Below are 24,827 nucleotides of genomic sequence, written 5' to 3'. Positions count from 1 at the left end.
TGCAATTTATGCTTTACAGTCCACATGAATCCCATTTATTTCAATTTACAGCATTTGTTTTCATCACAGAACTTGCGTTGATGGCTTCTTTTACTGTGCTACCTATTTCAATTTGCAGTGTCAGGATCCAGATACAAACTACACCTTTGCTCCCAGATCGTAAGTATCAAGTACAATTTGTAACCCAATCGAAACATCAGATAGGTCATTTTTAATGTTGCAACCACATACAACAAAAGAGGGTGTCATTAAAGCTTATGCTGAATCTGAACAGATATGCGTGTTTCCCTGACTAGAGAGACAGTGGCTCTGGCCCTGTCCCATCCTGTCATGGTCTTCCTAAGACTAAAGGAACCTACAGTAGCTTTACAATTAGTGGAGACAGGAGTGCTAAATGTTTTGTCTGCACCCATTGTCCCTTCCTTAGTCCATTTCTGAGCTAATTTTTGGTGGGCTTGGATGGGGGTCAACCAGCTCCTAAAGTACAGCCAGAGTCACAAACAACTCATGTGACAAAGCTACACTAACCAGACCACTTCATTTGCCACAGTTTTTGGTGCTGGAGGGAATATTTCTGTGGTTAACCTCACTAACTGAAATAATTCCTTTGTTGTTGCAGACTTGATCAGACTGACTTGAACATAATTACATCTGAATCTCAGTTTACCACCTGCAGACAGACCTTATAGAGCTTCAAGCCAGGGAGATAATGGCGCCGGCCATCTGTTGCTGTTAGGAGTGTTTAAAGGTTCATCCTTATTCAAACTGCTCTATGTGGTGACTGCTACATGCAGAAAAAGAGGCATGGGTAGGCACAGGAATAGATTTACACGTAAAGGTCTTTGATAGCTACAAACTGGAACCTCGTAAACCACAAGTCTATGTCATGAATTTGCGCAGTTTTAACCACACATGATACATTAAGGGATAAGACTTAGTTTTCTGCTACACACGAGCCTCAAATACCTTGTTAAAGGTATTCTGAGTGGTGAAGATAAAAGCTTACCCAGTGAGAATGGAGAAACCCTGTAGCATGAGAAAACAAAAAAGGATGCTTTAAGAAAAGATGGGATGAGTTTGATTAGGCACTGATACCGATGATGTTTTAGTTTTAAAGTCCACACAATATTACTATCTGCCACACATCTTATTAATTCACAGGATTCGATGCTAAACACTATGCATGCTATGCTCATACACAAACAACACCTAGCACAAGGCCTTAGCAAGAAGGTCAGAGTGAGCAGTATCTCACTGGGGTTATCAGGTGGGCACCTCCCTTCACCGGTGTTTCTTCGAGTTTGGTCCATGACACCTCGGGAGGTTCATCAGCAGTCCTGGCCTCCCAGAACTACTCCCCTCAATTCTCACACCCACCTACTCTACTTCTCTACTGCTCTACTTCTTTGACATCTAAACTACAACCCTGTTTCCAAAAAAGTTGGGATGCTGTGTAAATTGTAAATAAAAAAGACAATGCAATGATTTGCAAATCATGTGAACCCATATTTAATTGCAACAACAACAAATCAGATGTTGAAACTGAGAAATTGTATTGTTTTGTGAAATATATGCTTATTTTGAATTTAGTGGTAGCAACACATTTAAAAAAAAAAAAAGAAAAAAAAAAGTTGTGACTGACATGTTAACCACTGTGTTTCAACACCTCTTGTTTTCACAACACACTGTAAATGTTTGGGGACTAAGGAGACCAGTTTTGAAAGGGAAATGTTGTCCCATTTTTGGCTGAGATAGGTTTTCAGGTTCAGGTCTTGTATTTTTAATTTCATGATGCACTAAGTGTTTTCAATGGGTGACAGGTCTGGACTTGCAGGCAGGCCAGTTTGGCACCCGGACTCTTCTACTATGAAGCCATGCTGTTGTAATACATGCAGAATGCCGTTTGTCATTGTTTTGCTGAAACAAGCAAGGCCTTCCCTAAAATAACATCTGAATGGCGGCATTATGTTGCTCCAAAACTTATAAGCTTTTGATCTGTGTGCTGATAACAAGTTGGGTGGTTCATCTCCTCTTTAGCCTGTAGGATACAGAGTCCATGATTTCCAAAAATAATTTTTGATTCGTCATACCACAGGATAGTATTCCACTTCACTGAAGTCCATCTTAAAGATCACCATCCAATATTGGTTTTTGGCCTTGTCCCCTGTGTAAAGAAATTTTTCTGGATTCTCTGAATGTTTTAATAATCATTTGTACAGTAGATGATGAAATCCCCAATTTCTTTGCAATTTTACGTTGAGGAACATTATGATTAATTGTTGCACTGTTTCCCACACAGTTTTTTACAGAGTGGTGAACCCTCCCCAGAGAGACTCTGCCTCTCGGGATGCTCTTTTTAGGCTCAATAATGTTAATGACTTGTTGCTAATTAATCTAATTAGTTGTAAGATGTTCCAAGGAGTAGGTTTTTTTCAAGCCTTAAATAACTTCTCTAGTCTTTTGTTGCCCCTGCACCAACTTTTTTGAGACACTTTCTAGCATCAAATTCAAAATGAGCATATATTTTTCATTAAACAAAAACATTTCTCCATTTCAGAAGTTGATTTTTTTTTTTGTGGTCTATTTTAAATAAAATATGGATTTACGTGATTTTTATTTACATTCTACACAGCGTCCAAACTTATTTGAAAAGAGTTTTAGAGTGACTTAGGTCATACGCCAGATCCTGCCCTGCAAACACATGACGTCAGGGAGACGTCAGTTCAACATCTTTTCCAAACGTTGATATCATGTCCACTGAAAAGCCGGAATTAATTTTGACATCTTTCTTAGATGTCTTTTCAATGTTCGCAATGGACGTCACCTAGACATCAGTGTCGAACATTAAAGAGATGTCTTGTTTTAAAGGTATTTTAAAAGTTCACCATGTTTATGATGTGGGAGATCAGACCAAGTCAAACATTAGAAACTCTCTTTATGTAATTACAAATAAAGTGGTTACATTTTACAATCATATTGTACTGGTATCACGTAATTGCTTTGTGAACTACTGTGGAAAGTTATATGTCATATGATCAATTTCAGAACTGAAAACATCATACAATCAAGCAAGACATTTTTTACTTAGACTTGAAAAAAAACCTAATACATTTTGTTGTAGAAAGGTTGTCAATAATGTTCGTTTTCTGTTTCCAGTAAAAACAGAAATTCAAATTTATTACAGCAGAGCCCTAAAATAGGATTAGAGCACTATTGTTCTGCGGTCTTTGTGTCCAGAGGGTGATGGTTGAATGAGTTGTCAGTTTGGCCTCCTCATATTTGTAGGCTCATATCGTAGAGTGCATGTCAAGTCATCATCATTAACTGAACAAATCTCCAATGTGCAAAGGCACTGGACCAGCTTGAAAATACAAAGCAAGAGGAAAATCAGCAAATTACAAAATTTCAATCATATTTTTATTGGAAAATTATTGAAAACAATGTAAGAATTAAAAACATAGGCATTGGATAGAATATGGCTAGTACTCAAGCTTAAACTGCGTCCTTACAGAGTGCTTTAAATACTGAGCATTGAGATACCTACATAGTATAGCTAAAATAATACATATCACACTTTACTAGATTGACTTTATAAAATGTCACTGTACAATAAAAGGTTCAACAAGTGGCAAATCTATACAAACATACTGTGGAGAAACCATTTAGTCGAACTATCAAGACAAATTAAAATATAACAAAATAAAATAAATTCTTTTTTTTTCGATATCTGAAGATTATTGAAAGCTCCAAAAGTCTAAGCATGTTTTGTAAAAAGTAAAACATCAAGAGGAATTCATATATTATGGAACTTCAAAAAACTCATCAGTTAAATGTGTGTTGTTAAAGGGTACGTGGCGACGCTCACAGCCACCAGATGATATAAACTCCAGAAGTACTGAAACATTGCTTGAGAACAGAGCCAAGGGAAGCACCTCCTGCACATCGTGGATCTGTCACTGAACAATGTACACTGCTAATATGTAAAATGAAGCTTTTCAAATTATTATTTTGTGAAAATAAATTACAGGAAGTCTCTATTTTTTTTTCTACTATGGATTTTGTGAAAAAAAAAAAAAAAAAAAAAAAAAAAAAAAAAAGAAAGAAAGAAAGAAAGAAGAAGAAAAAAAAAAAAAGATCTACAAAGAATTTATTGTTAGCAACCCAGGTCAGAAACTACTGTACAGGGAGTCAGTAACTTCCATGCATGAAAAAAAGACAGCATCCATACAAAAAAGGCAAGATGTAAAATATTTACCAACAGTTACAAAAATAGCAACATGAATAAATTAATTTCTTCTACATTTCTTTACTGCCCCATCTAACACCTTGGTTTTCCAACAAATGGAAAAGAATCCTGGCAAACGTAGAGAAGGGTTCTCTATATGTGGGGCAACGAAGCCCTTTTATACATTGCCACGTGTCCTTCACTCCTCTGATCACCAATCCGACCCTGCCTCTGTGCCCCGTAAGCATCCATGCCATTAAACGTAGTGAAACACATATACAACAGCAGTTGTAATTGTTTAACAAGGTTTAAAAATGTAATTGCAGACAATCAGGAGGAAATCTTTAGAAGCTAGTAAGGTGAAAAATATTTTTCAAGCTACAGTGGTCTGGATAGCAGGTTGTTAGGCATCAATTTGCTGCTTGTGATAATTTACCAGCTACAGTCATATGCGGCAGGCAGGAGGTTCCTCATAACAGGCTTGCGAGGCTGGTGGTCGGGCCGTTCTGGGCTTGGATCTGGACCGGAGGAGGTCCATCAGTCCACTAAAAAAAAGACAAGAGACACACTGGAATCACAGCCTGTCAAAATGTATGTACAAAAAAATAGATGCACCTGAGAGACCAGGTGTATTTATGTAAATCCAATATGCCACTAGAGTGAATAATGGATTGTAATGACTACATACGCTGATGAGGTTATGCTCAGGGAGGCTGCAGGCAGCAATGTGGTCCTGCAGCAGCTGCTGGGAGAAGTTCTGGTGCATCTGGGCTGCTTCGTGGGCATCCATAGTGTTCCCAAGGGCCTTGTTCAAGTCTGCAAACGCAACACGCGGTCAAAATCTTCCAACACATCTAACACCTGCTTGTATCTTTAACACATTAGGCTGAAATCAAAAATGTATGGCCATGTGGAGTCGACTGAAAAGCCTGTACTTTCATTCAAGTGTTTACAGGTAGATCTAAGAGCCCATAACTGGTGTTTTACTGAGATAATGAAAAGGTCATGATGTACCTTTCAACAGTGCAGAAGACCAGAGCTGAACAGACATGTCAGGAATCTTGCTGGCCAGCTGCATGGCAGGTACGACCATGTTGTTGCTTTCCTGAAGAGAAAAGAATAGATGCAGATCATCACAAACACAGTTCCTCCTTCATACACATGTAAAAAAAATTAAAAAATAAAATAGTTTTCTGGAGAGCCCTACAGATATCAGCGTTAAAATGTTCATTCAGACTATTTAGCACTCTCCAATTAATTTGTGTACACAAATCAACTCTTCGACAAATTAGTTCCCACAAATGACATGAAAACCAAAGTTTAAAGATTGTTGTCGCTACAGCTGTCAGTTAGGGAAGAGCTAGCCTGCGACTGTGTTCGGTGCAGAGATGCCCACAAATTACTGCATCATTTATGCGTTATTTTTAAAATATTCATAGAGTATCTCAGTCTTTCCCTGTTAGTCTTTTTGCTTTGCCTCAAACCCAACTAACGAGCTGCATTACATACATTTCTTTATGAACCAACAGATGCCTCATTAAGCACATTGTAAAGGCCAGCATGGCAGGTCGAGCTCATTGATTATAAAAGGTGATAATATGGGCAGTTTTATAGATCAGGATACCTTGTCACTGTGCACTAATTACATATGGCACATCGAGTGGGTGAACAAGACGGAAATAAGTAAAACGTTTAGTGTTACTTTGCTTTAATTAAAAAAAAAAATGATAAGACAAGCTGTTTCGTTCTGGTAACCATGTTCTTCGTTCCTACTTATGGGCCCATTGCTTCAAGTGAAAATCAAGTCAACCTTTGTGTATTTTCCAAGGATTCAGTCTTACTCTGTGGTTGCCCAGTACGTAGAAGATGTGGCCCAGCAGAACCAGGGAGCATGCAGTCAGTCTGTTCAGATCCTCGGCGTTGGACATCTTCAGGGTTTCTCTTAAGAAACGTCTGCAACACAAAGAAATAATAGTATCAGCGCTGGGTGGATCTATGGGTGTGTTTTCATTTAATGATTTAAGACTCGCCATACTTTGCCTCGTTGTAGCGTCCTTGAAAGAAAGACAGGAGTCCCCTGATGTAGAAGGCGGCAGCGCGGAGGCAATGGGAGCTGAATCAAAAGCGAAGTCGAAGGCTTTAAATCTAATAATCTGAACTAAATTATTTGCTTTTTATTGTCTTGTAATGATATATACAATCTGTAAAACACCTTATGCCTCTTACCTTACTGGGAAGTTATGGTCTGGGTTTATTCTCTCTAGAAGGCTGTACAGCTGGAGAAGAAATCAAAAGGAGGCATGTTAAGAAGTGCAATAATGGCTTTTTTCATGTTTCTTATATTTAAAAAATAAAAGTGTGCTTTAATCCAAGTGACTTGGATCTCTTGGCTGAGTGGGACATTCTAAATTTGAAACAGCTTGTCAGTGCTCTCTGGTGGAGACACTATGTAATAGCAACACATCTTTTAGATACCAACAAACATTTGATATTTCTACAGTTTTTTTTGTTATTCTTTGGCTGATTTATAAGCCAGTACTAATATATCTGTGATAAACTATTTGTTGTGCTGATTCATTGGTCAGGCACTGAAATGAAGTACTGTAAACCACAAGCGTGAAAAAAATAAACATTGACCACTTGTTTTAGAGGCGTTTTTTTTTTTTTTTTTTTACATTTCACTAATGTAATAAAATAAAATAAAAAACATGACCCATTATTAATTGACTGACCTCCTGGTGTCGGTTTCCTTCCCTTATGTAGACACTGGCCAAGTTGGTTACGATGTATGTCCACAGTTCCTGGTGTGTGGTGAGCTGGAACACAAACAGTAATTTAGACATGAGGAGAGGAGAGGAGAGGAGAGGAGATAGAGCAGCTGCAGCAAAACAAGAGAGGAGGTTTCACCACGTACTCACCCGCAAGGCTGTAGTAAACTGAGCTTCTGCATTATCCATACAGTTCACTGAGATACAGTACAGACCCTGTGATGTGAGGAGGACAGGAGAAAAGACATCTTTAACACTTGTGATTACAGAGGTCAATTTCTCAACATAATCAGATACAAGTAAAATATTCAGAAAATGTACTTTCTTCATGGTGACCACTGTTTATTTATGACGGTAGATTGCATTGGTAAGAAGTCTCTTGAGGTTCAGTATTTGATCTTTGTTTTACATTATTATTTTAATCCCTTTTAATTCCGGTTAGTTTTAAATTTGGGTTTGCAGATTGTTTTACATTACTATTACTAATATATAACATTTTTAGTTTATGTTTTTCAATATGATCTACATCATTCTTAATTCATTTAAATAAACATACAAAATACACTACTGATTATTATACAATGCTGAGTGTAAACGTTTACACTACTTTCTGACTTCTGCTATTTTTACTTGCTTCCTAGTCTTATTATCAGTTTGTCTACTAAAAAAATTAACAGAGAGAGATGTGTTAACTTTACAATGATAAATCCTTGAATATAAATATATTTCATAAATATAAATGTATCCCAAAACAAAAAATAGTAAGAATAACTCGTTCGTGATACTATCTTTTGAAACAGTCTGGTTGGTTTATTTTTAGATGGTATTGGCACATTCAGATATGTCTGAGAGGTATTCGGTTCTAAATACTCACTAATAGTGTGTGAAGCTGAGCAGCGTGGTTGGTGAATAACCTGGGGGACTGTTGGCACAGCTGACACACCTGCGAGATCTGGACGGACAGAACAGGCGATTCATGTGTTCACTTTCACGAGCTCATTTAAACATGCAAATTCAATTGTGTGACATTTAACAAAACAGATTTTTTTTCAGGAGTGTAGGACTAAGCTTGACTGCATCTTTTTCAAGATGACACAATTTAAAAAGACAGCAAAACTGCCAAAGTGTCTGTGGACACGGAAACAACGTACCTCTTGCAATGCGGTGGCCTTGTGGCCCGTGACGAGTCGGCACATGATGATGTGCTCCAGTAGAATGACTTGAAAGGTAGAGAGGATGGGGCTGCAGTCCAACACTGTAACATTCAAGTATTAAGTAAAAACGTGTACAAAAATAGGCGAGACAAAATGGTTTTTTTTGGAAGTTTGAAAAGAATAGTTCCAAATCATTTAGTCAGCCATGATTTCATACTTAAACTCACTTTTTAGTTTCTCTAGTTGCATAAGAGCTTTGTCTGTGTACTTCTGGGCTTTCTCCAGATAGCCTGCTTGCATGGAGTGCATGACTGTCACCTGGAGAATAACATAAAAAAGTTAGCAACAAATTCCATGAAGTGTTTCAGGGCTGTCAGTGATCCTTTGCAACACTGAAACTGTGACGAACTGAGGTTTTACTTCTACTCTTGCAATAACGTCATCACGTTGTGCCCTTTCTTCTGATATGGTTTAAGGCCACATTAGTGGAGAATAAGCACCAGCATAGTACACTGTTTATTTTGATTATTGGCACCTGTCATTGTCAGTAATTTCTTTGTATTAGTCAGTAATAGGATTTATATATTTAAGTTGTTCTCTGCATTTTCTATCACAATTATTTGTACAACAATTAATCGTCAACTTAAAGTTCATGATCATAACAGCCTTCCTCCACCGGTGTGTGCTTTTAATGTTAAAAGTTTTGGGATTTTTGCAAGTTGGTATGACTACAACCCACTGCGAGGGAGTAATAGAGCTGTGACAGCCATGCTGCTATTTCAGAAGATTACAACTTTCAGGGGCTTTGAAGTGACACAGAAAGAAAGGCGGCATTACCAAATACACAAGGACACACATATGCTCCTTGGGCAGCCAGTGGAAGAGGTCAGCTGGGTTGCTGGGCAGAATCTCATCGTCGTGGAGTGTGGAGATGGTCTGGATACACTGCTGCAGCTGCTTCAGACACGGCTTCACGCTCTTTACCTGGGGAGACATGGATGCAGTGACCAATCCTATATTACCTCCTGGTAGCTTTTGACACGCAGACATTTTTCCTAAATCACAAAAATCAATGTCTGAATGCACGAGGATCAACAATTTTCCTCATCCTAGCCCTTCCCGATTGGATTTCCTACCTGCCCAGCATCCAGGTAGTGTGTGACCTGTAGTACTAGGAAGAAGACCCTCAGAGACTCCTTCTGGATGGGGTTTCCCTGCCAGTTTTCCACTATAGTTCCGCACAGTGTGAGAAGAGGATGCACCTCCCCGAGCTTCCTCTCCATTAGCAGCAACTAGAAGATTGGGAAACATTACCACAATCAAAATGTAACATAAAATGATTTTGCTTTGGGTTATTACTGTTGTGTATGTAGGTGATAGGTTATTGTTGTATATATGATTGAATCTAAGCTTTGTGACTGTTTACTACTATGATGTAACCGCGCAAACAAAGTGAAGTATACCATAGGACTCACCATTCCTTTACTGAGGAGAAACAATGCCCTAAAAAAAAAAAAAAGAAGGAAAAACACAGTCAGGTTTTTCCTGTTAGGTTCCTACACGGTAATATTTAAACACGCATCGAGGCCGATAGCATGGTGAGAGTACTTTGAACTGGACAGGTGCATCTTTTACAAGAGAGTGAGAGGTGTTTTCAAATAGCAAGCTTTGCATGCCAATGACAATGTTTTTTTCACCCCTGATGCAATGAGAATATAGATTTTTTTTTCCCTTTTACTTCACAACGTATTACGAGATCTGTCCAAATACACAATTTACAGTGTAAGTAAACATATAGTTTATATACAGATTGGAAATAAAATGTATAGGCCAGCAAACAGAAATTCAAGTAAGACTAATTTGATCAATGTAAATTATGTTTACAATATTCATTAACACGTGTGCTTCTGTAAAGTAACATTGGAAATAAGAGGTTGGCAACAAAACAAGTCAAGAGTTTCAGAGTCTGCTTTCTATTATCTGGTTGGTGCAGCCTTTGCAAACATTCAAACTGAAGTGGACTGGAGCAGGAGGATGTAATGGCCAGAATGAAACTCATAAATAACTCATACTTCAACTTGGTAGGGGTGTAACTATATGCGTATTGAACCATTAGGTACATTTGAGGTACAGTTACGTATGAGACTTCCTCGGTTTAGTACACTCTGTGAGCCAAAACCAAGGACCCCCGTTGATGTAGTCCAGTGAAAATTCAAATAAGGTGTATTCCAACAAGAGGACGGAAAGAATTATGGCATGCGATCGTGACATTTTGAAATAGTTTTACTTTTTGTAAATAAATGAAAAAAAGTTTGTTTTCTCTCTTCTCTATCAAAAACATTCTGATCCAGGAATTCTGTGTACCGTTACACCTTTACGACGTGGTTTATACATATTTTGATTTTGTGCACTGCAGATCGATAGAAATATTTGGTGATACTGAATGTGTGCGATGTGTGATCAGCAGAGGGCAGAGAGACATTTACCTGGTATATTCTGAGCCCACCACTCGGGCGTACTCAGCTCCAACACCCAGAAGGTCACATGCCGACACCAAGTCCTTCTCCAGTGTATGAAGTTGCTGAAAGAAACAATAAGAAAACTCCAGTTCTCAATTTGGGACTCTTTTTTTTGCCTTTTAGACACAAACGCGATACGCTCCAGTAAAAAAAAAAAAATGTAATCCAAGTGAGCAAACAGCACTCAAGACTTTTCTATCAGCAGTTTTATTACAGCAATTGTAAATCTGTTCTCATTTCCACTCCAACACCGTTGGACCTACATTAACACTTAAAAGTGAGTGGAACAATGTCACACCTACAGGGTCACGTTCATACATTGAAACCGGTGCACTAATACATACCGCCAACTGGAACAACAACCTGCAGTGCCAGTATGGAGTTTGTTGTGAAATCTGGATGGCTTTGCGCAGAAGGGGCTTTGCGGAGTCCACCAAATTCTGAAAATGGATTAAAAAGAATAAATCATTAATTCATTGGTAATAATGCATACTACAACGCACAACCATGAAATTCACAGATTGTAATACATTGTGAATTTTACTTCGTGGTTAAAGAGAATTAAACGTATGCTTCAGGCTATTAATAAAACTACATGTATATATATATATATATATATATATATATAAAAAATGCTTACCTGTTGGCAGAATAGTTCTGACAAAATGCTGGCCGCTTCAAATTTGACATCTTCAAATTGAGGAACTTGTTGCGATATATACCACTGTAAAAAAAAACAAAAGACACTAAATGTTAGCGGCGTCACGTTTGCTGTTATTTAGAAGCAGTAATAATCCCACACAGGAGCTAACTCGGCTAACGCCAGAGACAAATACGAAAGCCGCCGACTCGGGACGAATACTAAATAAACAACCGACCATTTTTAGACGCTGACCTATTATACATTTTCCGCTTTTATATGGTTTTAGCCTTCCTGTATGAACACTGATCTAAAGACTTCCGCCGATCGCTGTTTTCACTGGCTGCGGCCTACACCCGTCCCCTTCTCCGCAGCGTCCCCGCTCTTTCCTACATCGAGCGTCCCTCACCGCTTTCTCCAGGTGGCTGCGGGCCAGCTCGCTGTTCTTGGTGTGGTGGTAGAGGACCGAGCCCAGCTGAAGATGTGTCCGAGCCTCGATCCGCTGGGGGGGCTTAAACTGAAACACGGCCTGGAGACAGTGTACGCAAAGTCGTATTTTAGGCGGACTGGAGGTTCGGAAATGCTCCGCAAAGCCGAGCAGGGCGAGGTACCAGCGCTCCGGGGCCTCTACGTTTGACGCCATTTTCCCAGACAACAACAAGTTTTTCAGCGCTATGGTCAGACCAGCGGGTTGCCAGGTTTGATCATGTGGTACCCGCAACCTCATCACTCAAGAGCCTAATCTATCATTGCTATTTAGTTTTTTCTCTGTCTAGTAAACATTTAAGCATGTCAGACTAACAATCACAATTACGGCGGGTTAAACGGGAGTTTATACCAATTAAAATGTGTTTTGTTTTTTTTACATAAAACGAAGGCTATATTAGAAACAAATATATAACGTAGCCTACAAACATTTAACTATGCAGCTACTTTATTGTTATGTGAAACTTTATACTCTCAGTTCACCATACGCCAGATATGTTTCTTGAATGTACTGTCAGTTATTTAATGCCCTGATAAGGAATGTTATTAAAATTAATTTAAGGCTAAGCTGATTATGTGATGCAGGCTCAGTCACCAAAGATTTAACCAGTGACAGTGATTAAGATTATGGCTTAATCGTTTGATCCATTTATCAAGTAAAATGCAAGCCATCACAAATTAAATTGTGATGATTTTCAGTGGCAAAGTCCCGCTCCACTCGAAAGGGTATTATTTATTCTCGGTCCTACAGTTGAATGTTTGAGCTTCTCTGTACTGATGATGTATGTGCGGAGTCTAAACTAGAGAGAAGTTTTCACGTTCATCTACTGAGAGGGATGTTTCTCTGTGCTCACTGAAAATCTGATTTAGTTGTTTCTTTAGTAGTTAGGTGGGCTTGCAAGTATGTGTTTTGACATCACAAATAGTTTGAAGCCAGTACTGGTCCAAGTCAAGTTACACAAGGAGGCCTACATGTAGAAACTTTGACTTTATAATTGAAAATTGACTTTATTGTGAGGTAAGTCTATTAGACATTTTGTGTCCAGCAGTTACATTTTATAAATTAAATATAGGCCTAGTTGCATATTTATTTTGTGCAAAATCCACATTGAACTCAAATAAATGTTCGAAGGGTATCAATACATTACAAGGAAAAGGTAAACATATATTAAAAACAAAATATAATCCATATTGTAAAAAACCTGGCAACCCAATGCTGTACAAAATCTCGCGAGATCTTACCACAATAACGGGACTAGCTCTTGGGTATTGTAGTCCAAAATAGTGACATACGCTGTCCCAGTTTCTTAAAAAAGCCCAAATAATCTCGTGCGCAGAGGCACTGGAGCTGCTCCGGAGTTTTCTCACAGACGTCGTCGTCTATAAAGGGACAACCCGCTCTGCTGCAGCTGTCTCTCACGATCATCTCCAGCAACGACAACAGCGTGAAAAGACGTGCACACACACACACACACACACACACACACTTCTCGCCCGCGGCGTGTTTTGCAAGTTATAAGTGAGTGAGCGAGCAGCCAGCCAAACAGCAAACAAGAAATGTGTGCAAGGAGCTGCCACAGAGCAGACTGGTGACTGAGCACGTCGAAGATTTGTTGACACGGGGTCCTCTCAGACACAAGTCAAGGTAACAGATGGAGCATTTAATCATCACGCAACTTGAATTAACTGCTGTATAACGATTCCTGTTCATTCATTGTTTGTGTTGTGAGTCGCTGTTTATTTATTTGAGGTGTGGTCACTAAGTTACTGCATGACCCCATTAGCTTTTAGATCACAGACTTGTGTGCTGATGAGTGATATTAACTGTGAATTTGCCTCTGTGCTCTAAAATAACGCCGGATTGTTCCTCTGTAACGCGACACCACACCGCGTACACACACGCGTTGTGATTTTATATGAAGAGCCTCTGCGACACAAGGGCCTGTTGTTCCGTGTGTTATTCATGACTAGCCCCTGACATATTTTCTTATATTTTTGCTCTCTGCAGTGTTTTCTCTCCCCCTGAATGAGTGGCCGGGCGTCTGACAGCCTTGGTAACCCGTGAAGGGCACATATGGCCCGCGTGCACGACCACCAGAGCCGCCTGCCAGTGGCCCAGGCCACCGTGCTGACTCTGCCACCATCCAGCCAAGCCAAGGTGAGGACTTGTTTGTGTTTTTGTTTTTTTGTTGCTTTACTTGTTCTGAGATGAGTCACTATTATAACTTGTTTGGACACCTCAGAGCAGTTTGGATGTGAGCTAAAGTTGAAATGGTTGACCTTATTTGCAGAAGAGGAAAATGGAAATGGGGGGGGGCAAGATTGGATTGTAGATCAGAGGTTAATAAAACAGTGCCTGTCAACTATTTGTCAGTGTTACTCTTTAAGGTGGTGTGTATCATAATAGTATATTCGAAAAGAATATGAAGTCGATTTATAATAATAATTTCCATTATTCCATTTCCATTATTCCAAAGTGATTAGTGATTTTATTTAAGAGGACCACTTGAACAAACCATGCTGTGTGACTCTCGGGCTCAACCTATTTGGCTTGTTATTGTGCCATCCAGTACAGCTTTCCTGGTACTTGATATGCATTGAAGGACATGCCTCTGCTGTTACGTGGCTGTAAATAGCAGGGAGGTGCCAGCTAATCCAAAGCTGGCCTTAGTTCACCATGTAATGCAGTGGGTTGTGGTGAATAAGGAGATTTATGATGCATGTTTTGCACTGGTTTCACTTGATTTTAATGCATCATAATGTGTTTGGTTTATCTTCAGAGAACACCGACATCTAGGCCTATTTTAAGCCCTCAGGTCTGCCACCAAATGATGGTATTTCACGTTTTAATTGGTTTAAAATGATTGATTTAATGTGTGCTGCAATATTACAGTCATGACAATCATTGACCTAATTACAAGTTAATGGAATCCAATTCTTCCCCTTTCCGGTTCAAGTTGTGAAATATGTTTGTTTTTTTCATGCCAAACGCTCTTCTTATCAGTCAGTGGGATTGTTTATTGCGTGTGTGCCCAGAGGCGTGATTGCCCCTGTACGCACACACTCGCACAGCGCAGAAGTTTGTGTTATCGCTTGTGATTCTGCCACAACAATTGCATCACTGTGTCCCGTGCAGGTTTTTTATTTATTTATTTATTTTTTGCCACAGTAACTTTTCTGAAGCATTTGTGCTGATAAGCATGTGACGTTTGTTGTACATGTTTGCGAGGATCAAACATCCACATGAACAGAGACATATGTTTAAACTTAACATTTTTCCCCACACTTCAAACAGTTGGCATTGTAAAGTTATGGCAATATCACACTGTTGTCAGTGTAAGATAACAACACGTCCTCTTCCAGGACTTGAGGCCCAGATGGACGGCTGTGGACTCCCTGCTGTGTGGGGCGTTCGCTGGTGCTGTGGCCAAGACCGTCATCGCACCTCTGGATCGGACCAAGATCATTTTCCAAGGCAAGAACAAAACTCCATTAAAATACGATCTAAATATAGACAGAAAACAGGCTACATATGTACAGTAAGTGACATAACTTCTGTGTATGTCTTTTACATTCCACAATGACTGCAACAACAGTTTTTCTGTTTGGACCCGAGTTTACACTGACTGTTGTAACTGTTCTTAACTTATTGCTAATCCTCTTAGTAGATGTTTAGCCTACATGGGAGTATATTGTTTAACCCTGTGGTTTACTGTGTCTCTTTTTATTTCTCAGTGTCCTCAAAGAGATTCTCAGCTAAGGTGAGTTTAGCTCTCTGTGCTTTTAAGAAAATCAGGAACAGATATATTCAGATTTACACAGTTTGATATGGGACTGTAGTGATAAGCAGGACAATTTACAGTAGAAATACTAAACATCTGACAGTTACAGCTTCATTATTATAACATTACTTTTGTCTGCTAGCACACAAACAACATCCATTATTGTACAATTGATAATTTAGTGCCATTATGTTGAAAATGTTAAGATGATTAGATGTAGAAAACATGAAGGCTCTCTTCCTTTGTTGCACTGCCCCCAGGAGGCCTTCAGGCTCCTCTACTGCACATACATGAAGGATGGGCTGCTCAGTCTGTGGAGGGGGAACTCTGCCACCATGGTGAGGGTCATGCCCTACGCTGCCATCCAGTTCTGCTCACACGAACAGTACAAAAGGCTGCTCGGGAGCCACTATGGATATCAGGGAAAGTAAGTAAAGTCTATATTTAGCAGCATGGTCAGTGATGGTTTATCGGTCGGTTGGTCAACCACTGAAAGGATGTGTGTTTGAAGCATCCGTGTTATAGAATTTGTAGTTTCTCTGCAGCAACATCCATATTTAAAGCATAGTTTCCTGTCATGGCTACAACTTTATGCTCTATCGGAATCAGATTTATTGGACATTTGTACATGTACAAGCATTCTTTCAAAGTTTTTACTACATATATGACATGGTTCTGGACAGAAATGGATGTTAACTGCAACTCGACCGGTTGGTGGAGGCATACAGCAAGTGTATCTGTTATTCTTACTGTGATTTACTACAGATTATTCTTTTGTTTGTTTCAGAGCTCTACCTCCTTTCCCCCGTTTCCTGGCTGGGTCTCTGGCAGGCATGACTGCTACTATGCTAACCTACCCTTTGGACATGGTGCGAGCCAGGATGGCAGTCACAGCCAGAGAAATGTAAGCACAAATCCCAGAACGCCTACCAGTGAGCATCAACGGGTCCTTCTTTGCGTTGGTGTTAATTCTTGTTTTGCCATTCATTTGAAATTGACAGTTGCAGTTCAAAGCAGTCAGTAAATGTCATGTGAAATCAGACACAATGGTGAATCGTTTGGTACAGTTTCATAAATGATGTCTTACCTACAGTACCTACAGTGTGTTTTCTTCCAACAGGTACAGTAACATTATGCACGTCTTTGTGCGAATTTCCCAAGAGGAAGGTGTGAAGACGCTTTACAGAGGCTTCACCCCAACTATGCTGGGTGTCATCCCATATGCAGGGATCACATTCTTCACTTATGAGACGCTCAAAAAACTGCACGCAGGTACGATAACTGGTACTGTTTTTTTGTTGTTGGTTTTTTTTAATGTCTGCTTTTGAGGCAGCAAAGTAAAAAAATTTGATTCTTAGCTGATTAAAAACACATCTTTTTTTTTTTCTTGTATTTCTCACTGTAGAAAAGACAAAAAGACCTCAGCCTTACCCTTATGAGCGCTTGGCCTTCGGTGCCTGTGCAGGCCTGATCGGACAGTCGGCTTCGTACCCGCTGGACGTGGTACGCCGGCGCATGCAGACGGCCGGCGTCACCGGCTCGTCCTGCAGCACAATTCTGGGGACAATGCGCGAGATCATAACACAGGAGGGAGTCATACGTGGACTGTACAAAGGCCTGAGCATGAACTGGCTTAAAGGGCCCATTGCAGTGGGAATCAGCTTTACCACGTTCGACGTCACGCACGGCCTTCTGTTCAAATTGCATCAGATGGGCTACTTTGTCCACTGAACGACGTGGGAGCGGCAGAAGGATTGAAAACAAAAACCACAGATGAGACGGGCATGAAGGAGGTGGTCGAGTTTGTCTCTGCCCTCTGCAGGGCCGTCCTGCTGCACACTCCTGTCCCCCTCAGACAGGATGTCAGAGGAGGCAACAGGAGGACTGTTGCGCACAAAGAGATCTAGTTTCAAACTTTGGTCAATGCACATTGAGCTTTCACGATCAGAGAAAATGAAAAGTGTTTTTAAATTGTAGCTCACACAATCAGGACTTTGTTGTGAAATCATGGTAACATCGGGATGGATAAAATAATTAACAGCAGATAATGGCAGGTGTTTTTGATGGATCGATATGGAGGACTTTCTGTTAATAAGATAATGCTTGCACTTTATTAGACCTGTAATGTTCTTTCAATTTAACCTTGTATCACGTCCGTTTTCAATGAATTCTTTTAATTTGGAGAGAAATGTCTTTTTTTTTCTTTTCTTTTTTTTTTTTTTTAATGTTGATAACAGTTCTTTCTTTCTGATCATATTAAACAGCCTGATGATGCCAGGTATTATATATAACCAAAGGGTGATTCTACAGTATTGTTTTAATTAGAAATTTTATGAAGGTGCCAATGTGGATTGTGTTTGCACCGATGGAGAGAATGATTGTAGGAGGGTGATCATGTCAGCAGGACTGCACAGTTTCACTGTCCATCCAGCACTGAGGTGTGGTAACGTTGGAGTACTTATAATGTCTAATCAGCAAATGTTAATCAACCATATGATCAATAAATCTATACATTTTACAGATTTTGCTTTATGTGCATATTATTGAGATTTCACCTTTTTCTACTGGCCTCACATGATATAGATTATTCTTGCTGCTGTTTGTAAAGCATTGTTTACTCAAAAACAAATCTAAATATGCCAATGCACTTAACTCGGTAACAAGTTTCATGTGAAATACAGATAAATTAAACCTTTTCTGCTTCTGTACATGTCAAAGATCCGGTATATCGAAAGATGTAAGTTCACAGTTGTTTCAAACATAACTGACCTTGCAATAAAGTGTCTCTCCACAACACTGAGCAATGAGTCCTTTCGTCCACTTGAGGGGGCCATGTGATAAGAAGAGCTAATGGCACCATCAACGACATTAAAGAGCGGGAATTAACTTTGGACATGCATGGTTACAGTCGGCTTTTATAGGCTGCACAAAAATCTTTACTATTTAATGGTACAAGCACTCGTTTGATTATACATTTTAATACAAACGTGTGTTTTAATTAGTCTCATGAACATTTGCTGTTTTTGTTTAGGACTGATTTCACTGATTAAACCAAGAACTAAATGACATTTAATTAGAACTAAAATATAAATGTATCATAATAAGTATAATCGCTTGTAAAATTGTAGGATACAGTACTATATATTTGAATTTATTCAATATATCTTACCCACGTGTGTGAGGCCACTTGTCCCTTCACGTTCAGTAGATGGCAGAACTGAGCAGCTCCACTTCCCTCTGCATCCTCGACCATCATGGAGGTTATTCAGGCTCTGATCTCCTCATGGCCTGAACTTGACCTGCCCTCTAATCACTGACAAGCTACTACTGTTATTTTTGCTTTATTAAAAACTTAAGGAAATCTTTTAAGCATTTTATGTGCAATTTGTGTTTACTCTTTTAATGATGCAAATTATTTCTTTTCATGTGTCAAAGCAAAATGATGTAAACCAAAATTAATCCATTTAAATTACAATACATCACAAACGGCTGATTACACATTGAAACACGGTATAGTAATTGATATATTGTTTTTCACAAGTGGCGACGTCATGATAATTTAATTTTAAGAAAACACAATTTATGCTGCATCTTTGAATAATATTTACATTTCTGTTTTATCCATTTTACAAATCAGTTTATTAAAAATATGTATACTAAGGTATACAGTCAACAAAAACACAGCGAAATTAGCATCGATTATAAATAAACGTGAAAAAACAAAAATGATTTTCAGCAACACATTTATTAAAAATATCAGTCACACACTTTTACATTGATCTGTTTGATATGAGATGTCGATCAATGATTGAAGTAGCCATACACATCAGGCTGAATCAAAATGAATATATCTAAGATGATACTGACACTATATTACTATTGTAAGCCTTTTTCAATAAACATATGTTAACGGGCATCCCGATTTGTATTTCAAATATATTAAAACAAGCAGGATGTTTGAGTAATAATATGCTGTGTTCAAACCTAGTGATTTTGTACCATTCTTATCTGGTTTTACTGCACTGGTTGGTGCGCATGGGCTTTGAGTAAATCTGAAACGTGTGTGTGTGTGTGTGTGTGTGTGTGTGTGTGTGTGTGTGTGTGTGTGTGTGTGTGTGTGTGTGTGTGTGTGTGTGTGTGTGTGTGTGTGCCCAGTCTGTCGCATCGCTGATAGCATTATTCACCACCCTAAAACGCTTCTTTTTTTTCTTCACCGGTGGGTGAGTGGCGTCTCCTGAACTTCCCAGCCGAGCAGCTGGATGAAGGGATGCTGCCCTCCTTCCGTCTGCCCACCCTCCGTCTCTCATCCTCCCTGCTTCTATGACCTTGACTGTGAATTATGGGATATCCTGCCACCCTACAGCGTGCAGCCACCCAGCCTGGTATTGCAACAGTCGAAAACAATACGACTGGGTGGATAACATGGTCGGAGGGCGGGTGCCTGAGAGAAACAGGAGGAGGAGAAGGAGATGCTTCTTGAAGGCGCCGTTGCCATAGGTAACCTGGATCTGTGCCAGGAGAGGCGAGCGAACCATTTGCATGTATTCAAATCTCGCATGAATAATTCACTTTGAAGCCCCTGCTGCCGCGTTGGCAGACGATAGCTGCTCACAGTCACACACACACACACACACACACACACACACACACACACACACACACACACACACACACACACACACACACACACACACACACACACACACACACACACACACACAAATGCACAGTAGAGGGTGAAAAATGCGCACAAATGCAGCCTTCCTGCACACACAAATCCAGCCTGATAGGGTGTGAGAAAGGTGAGGAGGTTATACCGGGAGGCACCCAGGAATAAGATTTGAATCAGATTTGGATGTGTTGAGTTTCTGGCTGCGGCTGTAATATCATTCTGCGTGTATCTCAGAGCACTTCAGTTCTAGTTGGGTGAGGCCTTCTTTACCGAAAACACAATGTAACCAGGCGTAGAGGCTGTTTGACTTTGAGCTGATACAGCGGACGTCACAGCACACACAGCTGAGAATGTACGGTAAACATCCACGCACATGTTCACACCCCTCGTGGCACCCTGCAGAAGCCATGCTGGCTCAGATCCAGCTGCCATCATTTTGAGGGCCCGCTTTTGCTTCGCGAGCACCTGGCTCCAAGGCAGCTTTCATAAATTCACAAGCATTAAAATGCCTTGAGGGATGTTTTATCTAACATAAACGGGCCTGTAAACGTTTCCCTGTAAACTTCCCTTAAAAAAGCCAAGAAACGGCAGAAAAAATTGCTAATAACGCCGCCACGACTATTAAACTCAGGAAAAAGCTATAATTCTCTTCATGCATGCTGATATTTACAAGTGCCATAGGATTGTCATCCTCTCTCGCTGCCACCCTCCGAGCTCCCTCTCCCCCATAGCTCAGCCTTGTTAATTTTATAAGATCCAGCATATTGCCACTTATCGGCTGGCAGCGTTGTAAAAGCTCTGGGGTCAGTGCATTACTGAGCTGCTGGGCTCCACTCTTCCATTAGAGGGAGTGTTCAGGCTGCCTTGGCCTTCACTCAATCAAATGCAGCCTCCAAACGGCTGCTCCAAGTGCAGATGAGGGGGCACAAACACACACACACACACACACACACACACACACACACACACACACACACACACACACACACACACACACACACACACACACACACACACACACACACACACACACACACACACACACACACACACACTTTCACACACATACAAATGGAGACTCCTTCAATCCCAGGTTGTGAAACTATAGTTCGCATAAATCTGGGCACATAAATCTGGGCACACACACACACACACACACACACACACACACACACACACACACACACACACACACACACACACACACACACACACACACACACACACACACACACACACACACACACACACACACACACAGAGCGAGAATGTGCTTGTTACTTGTACTCACACTGTTCCAAGCCCGGAGACGGTTAACACATTCATTGGCATGGAGTGTTTGCATTTAAAGAGAGTAAAATGCATAGGTGTATGTGCTTGGACCGCAGCTGACATTTTCACCACTTGGCATTTAAACAGATTCAACACCAAATGAGTTGTAGCTTCCTCCAATCTCTGGATCAGGTGAAACAGATGAGAGCCGCAGCCCACAGCAGCAAACGCAAATAAGAATCACGGCTGACTTAATCGCGATGTCAAAATAGAAATGTAAATAGTCGTTGTGTTTCTGGGAAGAAAATTATTTTTCACAATCAGTCCGGAAATGAGGTCAATTTTATGCTACTGCCTCTCAAGGTGGTGTCAAGGTCATAGGAAGTTAAAGATGAGTGTTAATGTAGTGCTTTTCTTTCTATATAAATGAAAAGCTATAATAATTATGATGATTTGCACTGAACTGCCTTTGTTTTCTTTCTTTTTGCTGTCGGTCTGTTTCCTGAAATGCTGCGTGGTTTGTTTCAAAACATTCTATCACAGCATTCACATTTAAAATATAACATTTTATTGTTTAAAATTCAGCCTGTTCCAAATGAAAGCTGTAAGATAACACTTCAAATCCTGAATTTTCAGGTGAGCGATCGTATTTGTGTGAAACGTTGCATGTTTTGTGTAATTTAACATTAACATGTATCAAGAGAGGGGCACCCAGCCCCTGCCTTCAGTGTGCCCATTTATAAGCATGGACGTATGTCTTCTGCGAGTGTAGGAGCTGGGGGGGTGGACGGACGGACGGACGGACGAAGGTGAAGGCTCTGACAGACTTTGCATGAGAATGGCCGGGGTCCTGTGAACCTTCTGCTCCCTGTGTCCACACTCAATGGCATTGCTGCAGTTAGCATGACAAACTAGGCTCCAAGTTCTCTGACTTTTTAATGCAGGCCTGACACCCCCATCTCGCCCACTCATCAACCCCCTCCCATCCATGTCCGGACTCCAGCACAACAAATCCCCTTACCCTCAACTTGCACCTCTGTGAGCGCTGTGGGCTGAGCCTACACATTTTATTAGGTGTCTGGGAGGGGGGGGGACCAAGTTCAGGGGAGCCAGGGAGACGACCCCTGCACGCACGCACACACACACACACACACACACACACACACACACACACACACACACACACACACACACACACACACACACACACACACACACACACACACACACACACACACACACACACACACGAGAGTGATACACACAGCCAATGAGCATGAGAGAAGTTTCAAACTGCAGCATCAGTGGTTTTAATTTCAAGTATTTTTTATTTTTTTTACACTTTGAATTAACCAAATTCGAGCTTGCAAACAAAATCTGCTTTTATAGACCAGCAGGTTTCATTCAGTGTCATCACAAATCAAGCCTTTTTTCTCTTTGGTTTTAACTCCCCTCCACTCTGACATCAACATGTTTTCCAGGTCAGCCTCTCATTACACGTTAATGTGCCATTTGGGTCTGAAATTAGAACACTTACATAAGAATTTAATTTTGCATGTGTGCATGCTGGGACGGTGCATCAGCGGGCTGCAGCCAAACTCTTTGAACTCAAATTATTCCGATGCTACTGCACTGATATGAAGAGAAAAAAAAAAATCACATGTGGTGTATTTGCAATGCAAAAACACTTGCTTTTTGCTCAGCTCTGTGCGTTTACATATGACCACATGTGCTCATTGTCACACAATTTGTTGCTTGTTTTGCTTAAATCCTCATTTTGGTCATTTTATAATGACGATTAGTCATTTGAGCTCAACAATCACTACAAGATAATATTAAACTGCAGTGGAATTAAAAATAGAATAATAATTTATGAAATAGGAGGAAGTTAAATTGATGAAAAACAAAATTAAACCATGAAGATATTTGTTAATATTTTGAAGAATCTAAGTGCAATTTTTGGAGTCATTTTTAATGATTTATGTTTTCATGATAAAATAATTACATTTTTCAGCTGATTTAGGCTTCATTATTTGCTCTTTATCATGAATTATATCTCCACTGCTTCCTGCATCTTCCCATGTTGTAGATGTAATTTGACTCGTGCACAAATATGACCAATCAGAGAACATGTTTTAAAAACAAAAAAAGGCTGATAGGACTCTGAATTAAAATATGCATGTACCTCCAAAATAAATATTTTAACAGTTCAAATTAAATACACAATTAAATCAATTTAAATGTGACGATGTGTTTATTATTCCTATTTGTGTGTCCCAGCATATTAAGTCATCAGTTATTGAAAATCCAAATTGAAACACAGAAGGAACAAAATGGTGGAAATGTTTTTTTGTTACACCAAAATTCAAAGTTTACATGCAATGAGAAAAAAAAAAATTTAAAAAAAAAAATCCAGCAATACGATACACACCTTCCTTTAAATTGTGGTATTTGTTTTTCCAGCCTCCGAGCTTTGTGCAGCTCTGATCTGCTGTTAAAGGCCTTTGTGCTGTTAAGATGTTAGAGACTCTCCGTCGACAAACGAACAGCAGAGCTGTTAAAAGACAATTAGCTGTCTGACCCCTGAGGGTTTCTTTAGGTCAATAATGGGCTGCTTTTACAACTCAAGAAGATGTTACGGATCAGTGTGGTGGACAGGTTAGTAAAGCTTTGATAAACTCTGCCTGGCTGTGCTCATAATTATCAGTGTGTTTGTGCATGAAAATCTTTAGGTTTAATTTGCAAATATATATTTTTTTGCCGTATTTCTTGTATAAGAGATATTAACAACAGTATGTGTACAAAACAAATAAATGTAGCACTAAGATGAAAACAAAAAATGATTTCAACAATTTTGTATTTTTTTTCTTACGCTTGTCTTCACATTTGCCATCAGGAGGGAGCAGGCCTCGCCTTAAGGGTTGTGGCCTGTATAGACTTTATGTGACATGATCCGTAACTCTATCTATAGGTGTTATGGTATCATTCCCACCATTAAAGAGGTTTTCCACCTTCCCGATGACCTCCGCCTCGCCTCACAGGACACTGAAAACGACCTGATGGCAATGTCTTTGACTCTACAGAGGCTACGCTGAAATGTGTGGGTGTGTGTGTCCGTCCCTGTGTACGGCGGGCTGGTCACCTGGCGTACAGTGTCTTTGGAAAGCGTCCAGCCTGTAGGGCTCAGCCTTCTCCCCGGTGAGAGTGGGGGAATCTAGCACGGCCAGTAAGCATGTATATCAGGCCATCTCACGGCTGGCTGGACGCTCCCTGGGTGGCCCACCGTGGTCAATACTGCACTGGTGACTG

The 24,827-nt window shown here is 40.1% G+C and overlaps 2 protein-coding genes across 2 annotated transcripts; one reads left to right on the top strand and one right to left on the bottom strand.

Annotated features, from left to right (window-relative positions):
* Positions 1-3,059: 3,059 nt before the first annotated feature.
* Positions 3,060-11,962, bottom strand: LOC138618853 (MAU2 chromatid cohesion factor homolog). Its single transcript, XM_069694872.1, has 18 exons — positions 11,716-11,962; positions 11,307-11,390; positions 11,011-11,106; positions 10,634-10,728; positions 9,623-9,650; positions 9,284-9,439; positions 8,985-9,131; positions 8,375-8,465; positions 8,145-8,248; positions 7,868-7,945; positions 7,144-7,209; positions 6,958-7,041; positions 6,452-6,501; positions 6,261-6,338; positions 6,067-6,178; positions 5,240-5,330; positions 4,914-5,041; positions 3,060-4,770 (listed from the first exon to the last, which is right to left on the bottom strand). The coding sequence occupies exons 1-18, from the start codon at positions 11,947-11,949 to the stop codon at positions 4,696-4,698; spliced, it is 1,797 nt and encodes a 598-aa protein (XP_069550973.1). The 5' UTR covers positions 11,950-11,962; the 3' UTR covers positions 3,060-4,695.
* A 1,207-nt stretch (positions 11,963-13,169) lies between these two features.
* LOC138618852 (mitochondrial coenzyme A transporter SLC25A42-like) lies at positions 13,170-18,096 on the top strand. The gene is made up of 8 exons (XM_069694871.1): positions 13,170-13,437; positions 13,801-13,950; positions 15,156-15,267; positions 15,528-15,553; positions 15,835-16,001; positions 16,362-16,478; positions 16,695-16,846; positions 16,980-18,096. Exons 2-8 carry the CDS (start codon positions 13,867-13,869, stop codon positions 17,303-17,305), a joined length of 984 nt encoding a protein of 327 aa, XP_069550972.1. The 5' UTR covers positions 13,170-13,437; positions 13,801-13,866; the 3' UTR covers positions 17,306-18,096.
* The last annotated feature ends 6,731 nt before the right edge of the window (positions 18,097-24,827 follow it).

The sequence above is a fragment of the Brachyistius frenatus genome, unplaced genomic scaffold, assembly GCF_029030835.1.
Source record: "Brachyistius frenatus isolate BFR_SWC_R1_liver_20210118 unplaced genomic scaffold, ASM2903083v1 Contig_18, whole genome shotgun sequence".
NCBI classification, from domain to species: Eukaryota; Metazoa; Chordata; class Actinopteri; family Embiotocidae; genus Brachyistius; species Brachyistius frenatus.
The sequence above is the reverse complement of the archived record's forward strand: the minus strand, read 5'-3'. Positions and strand labels throughout refer to the sequence as shown.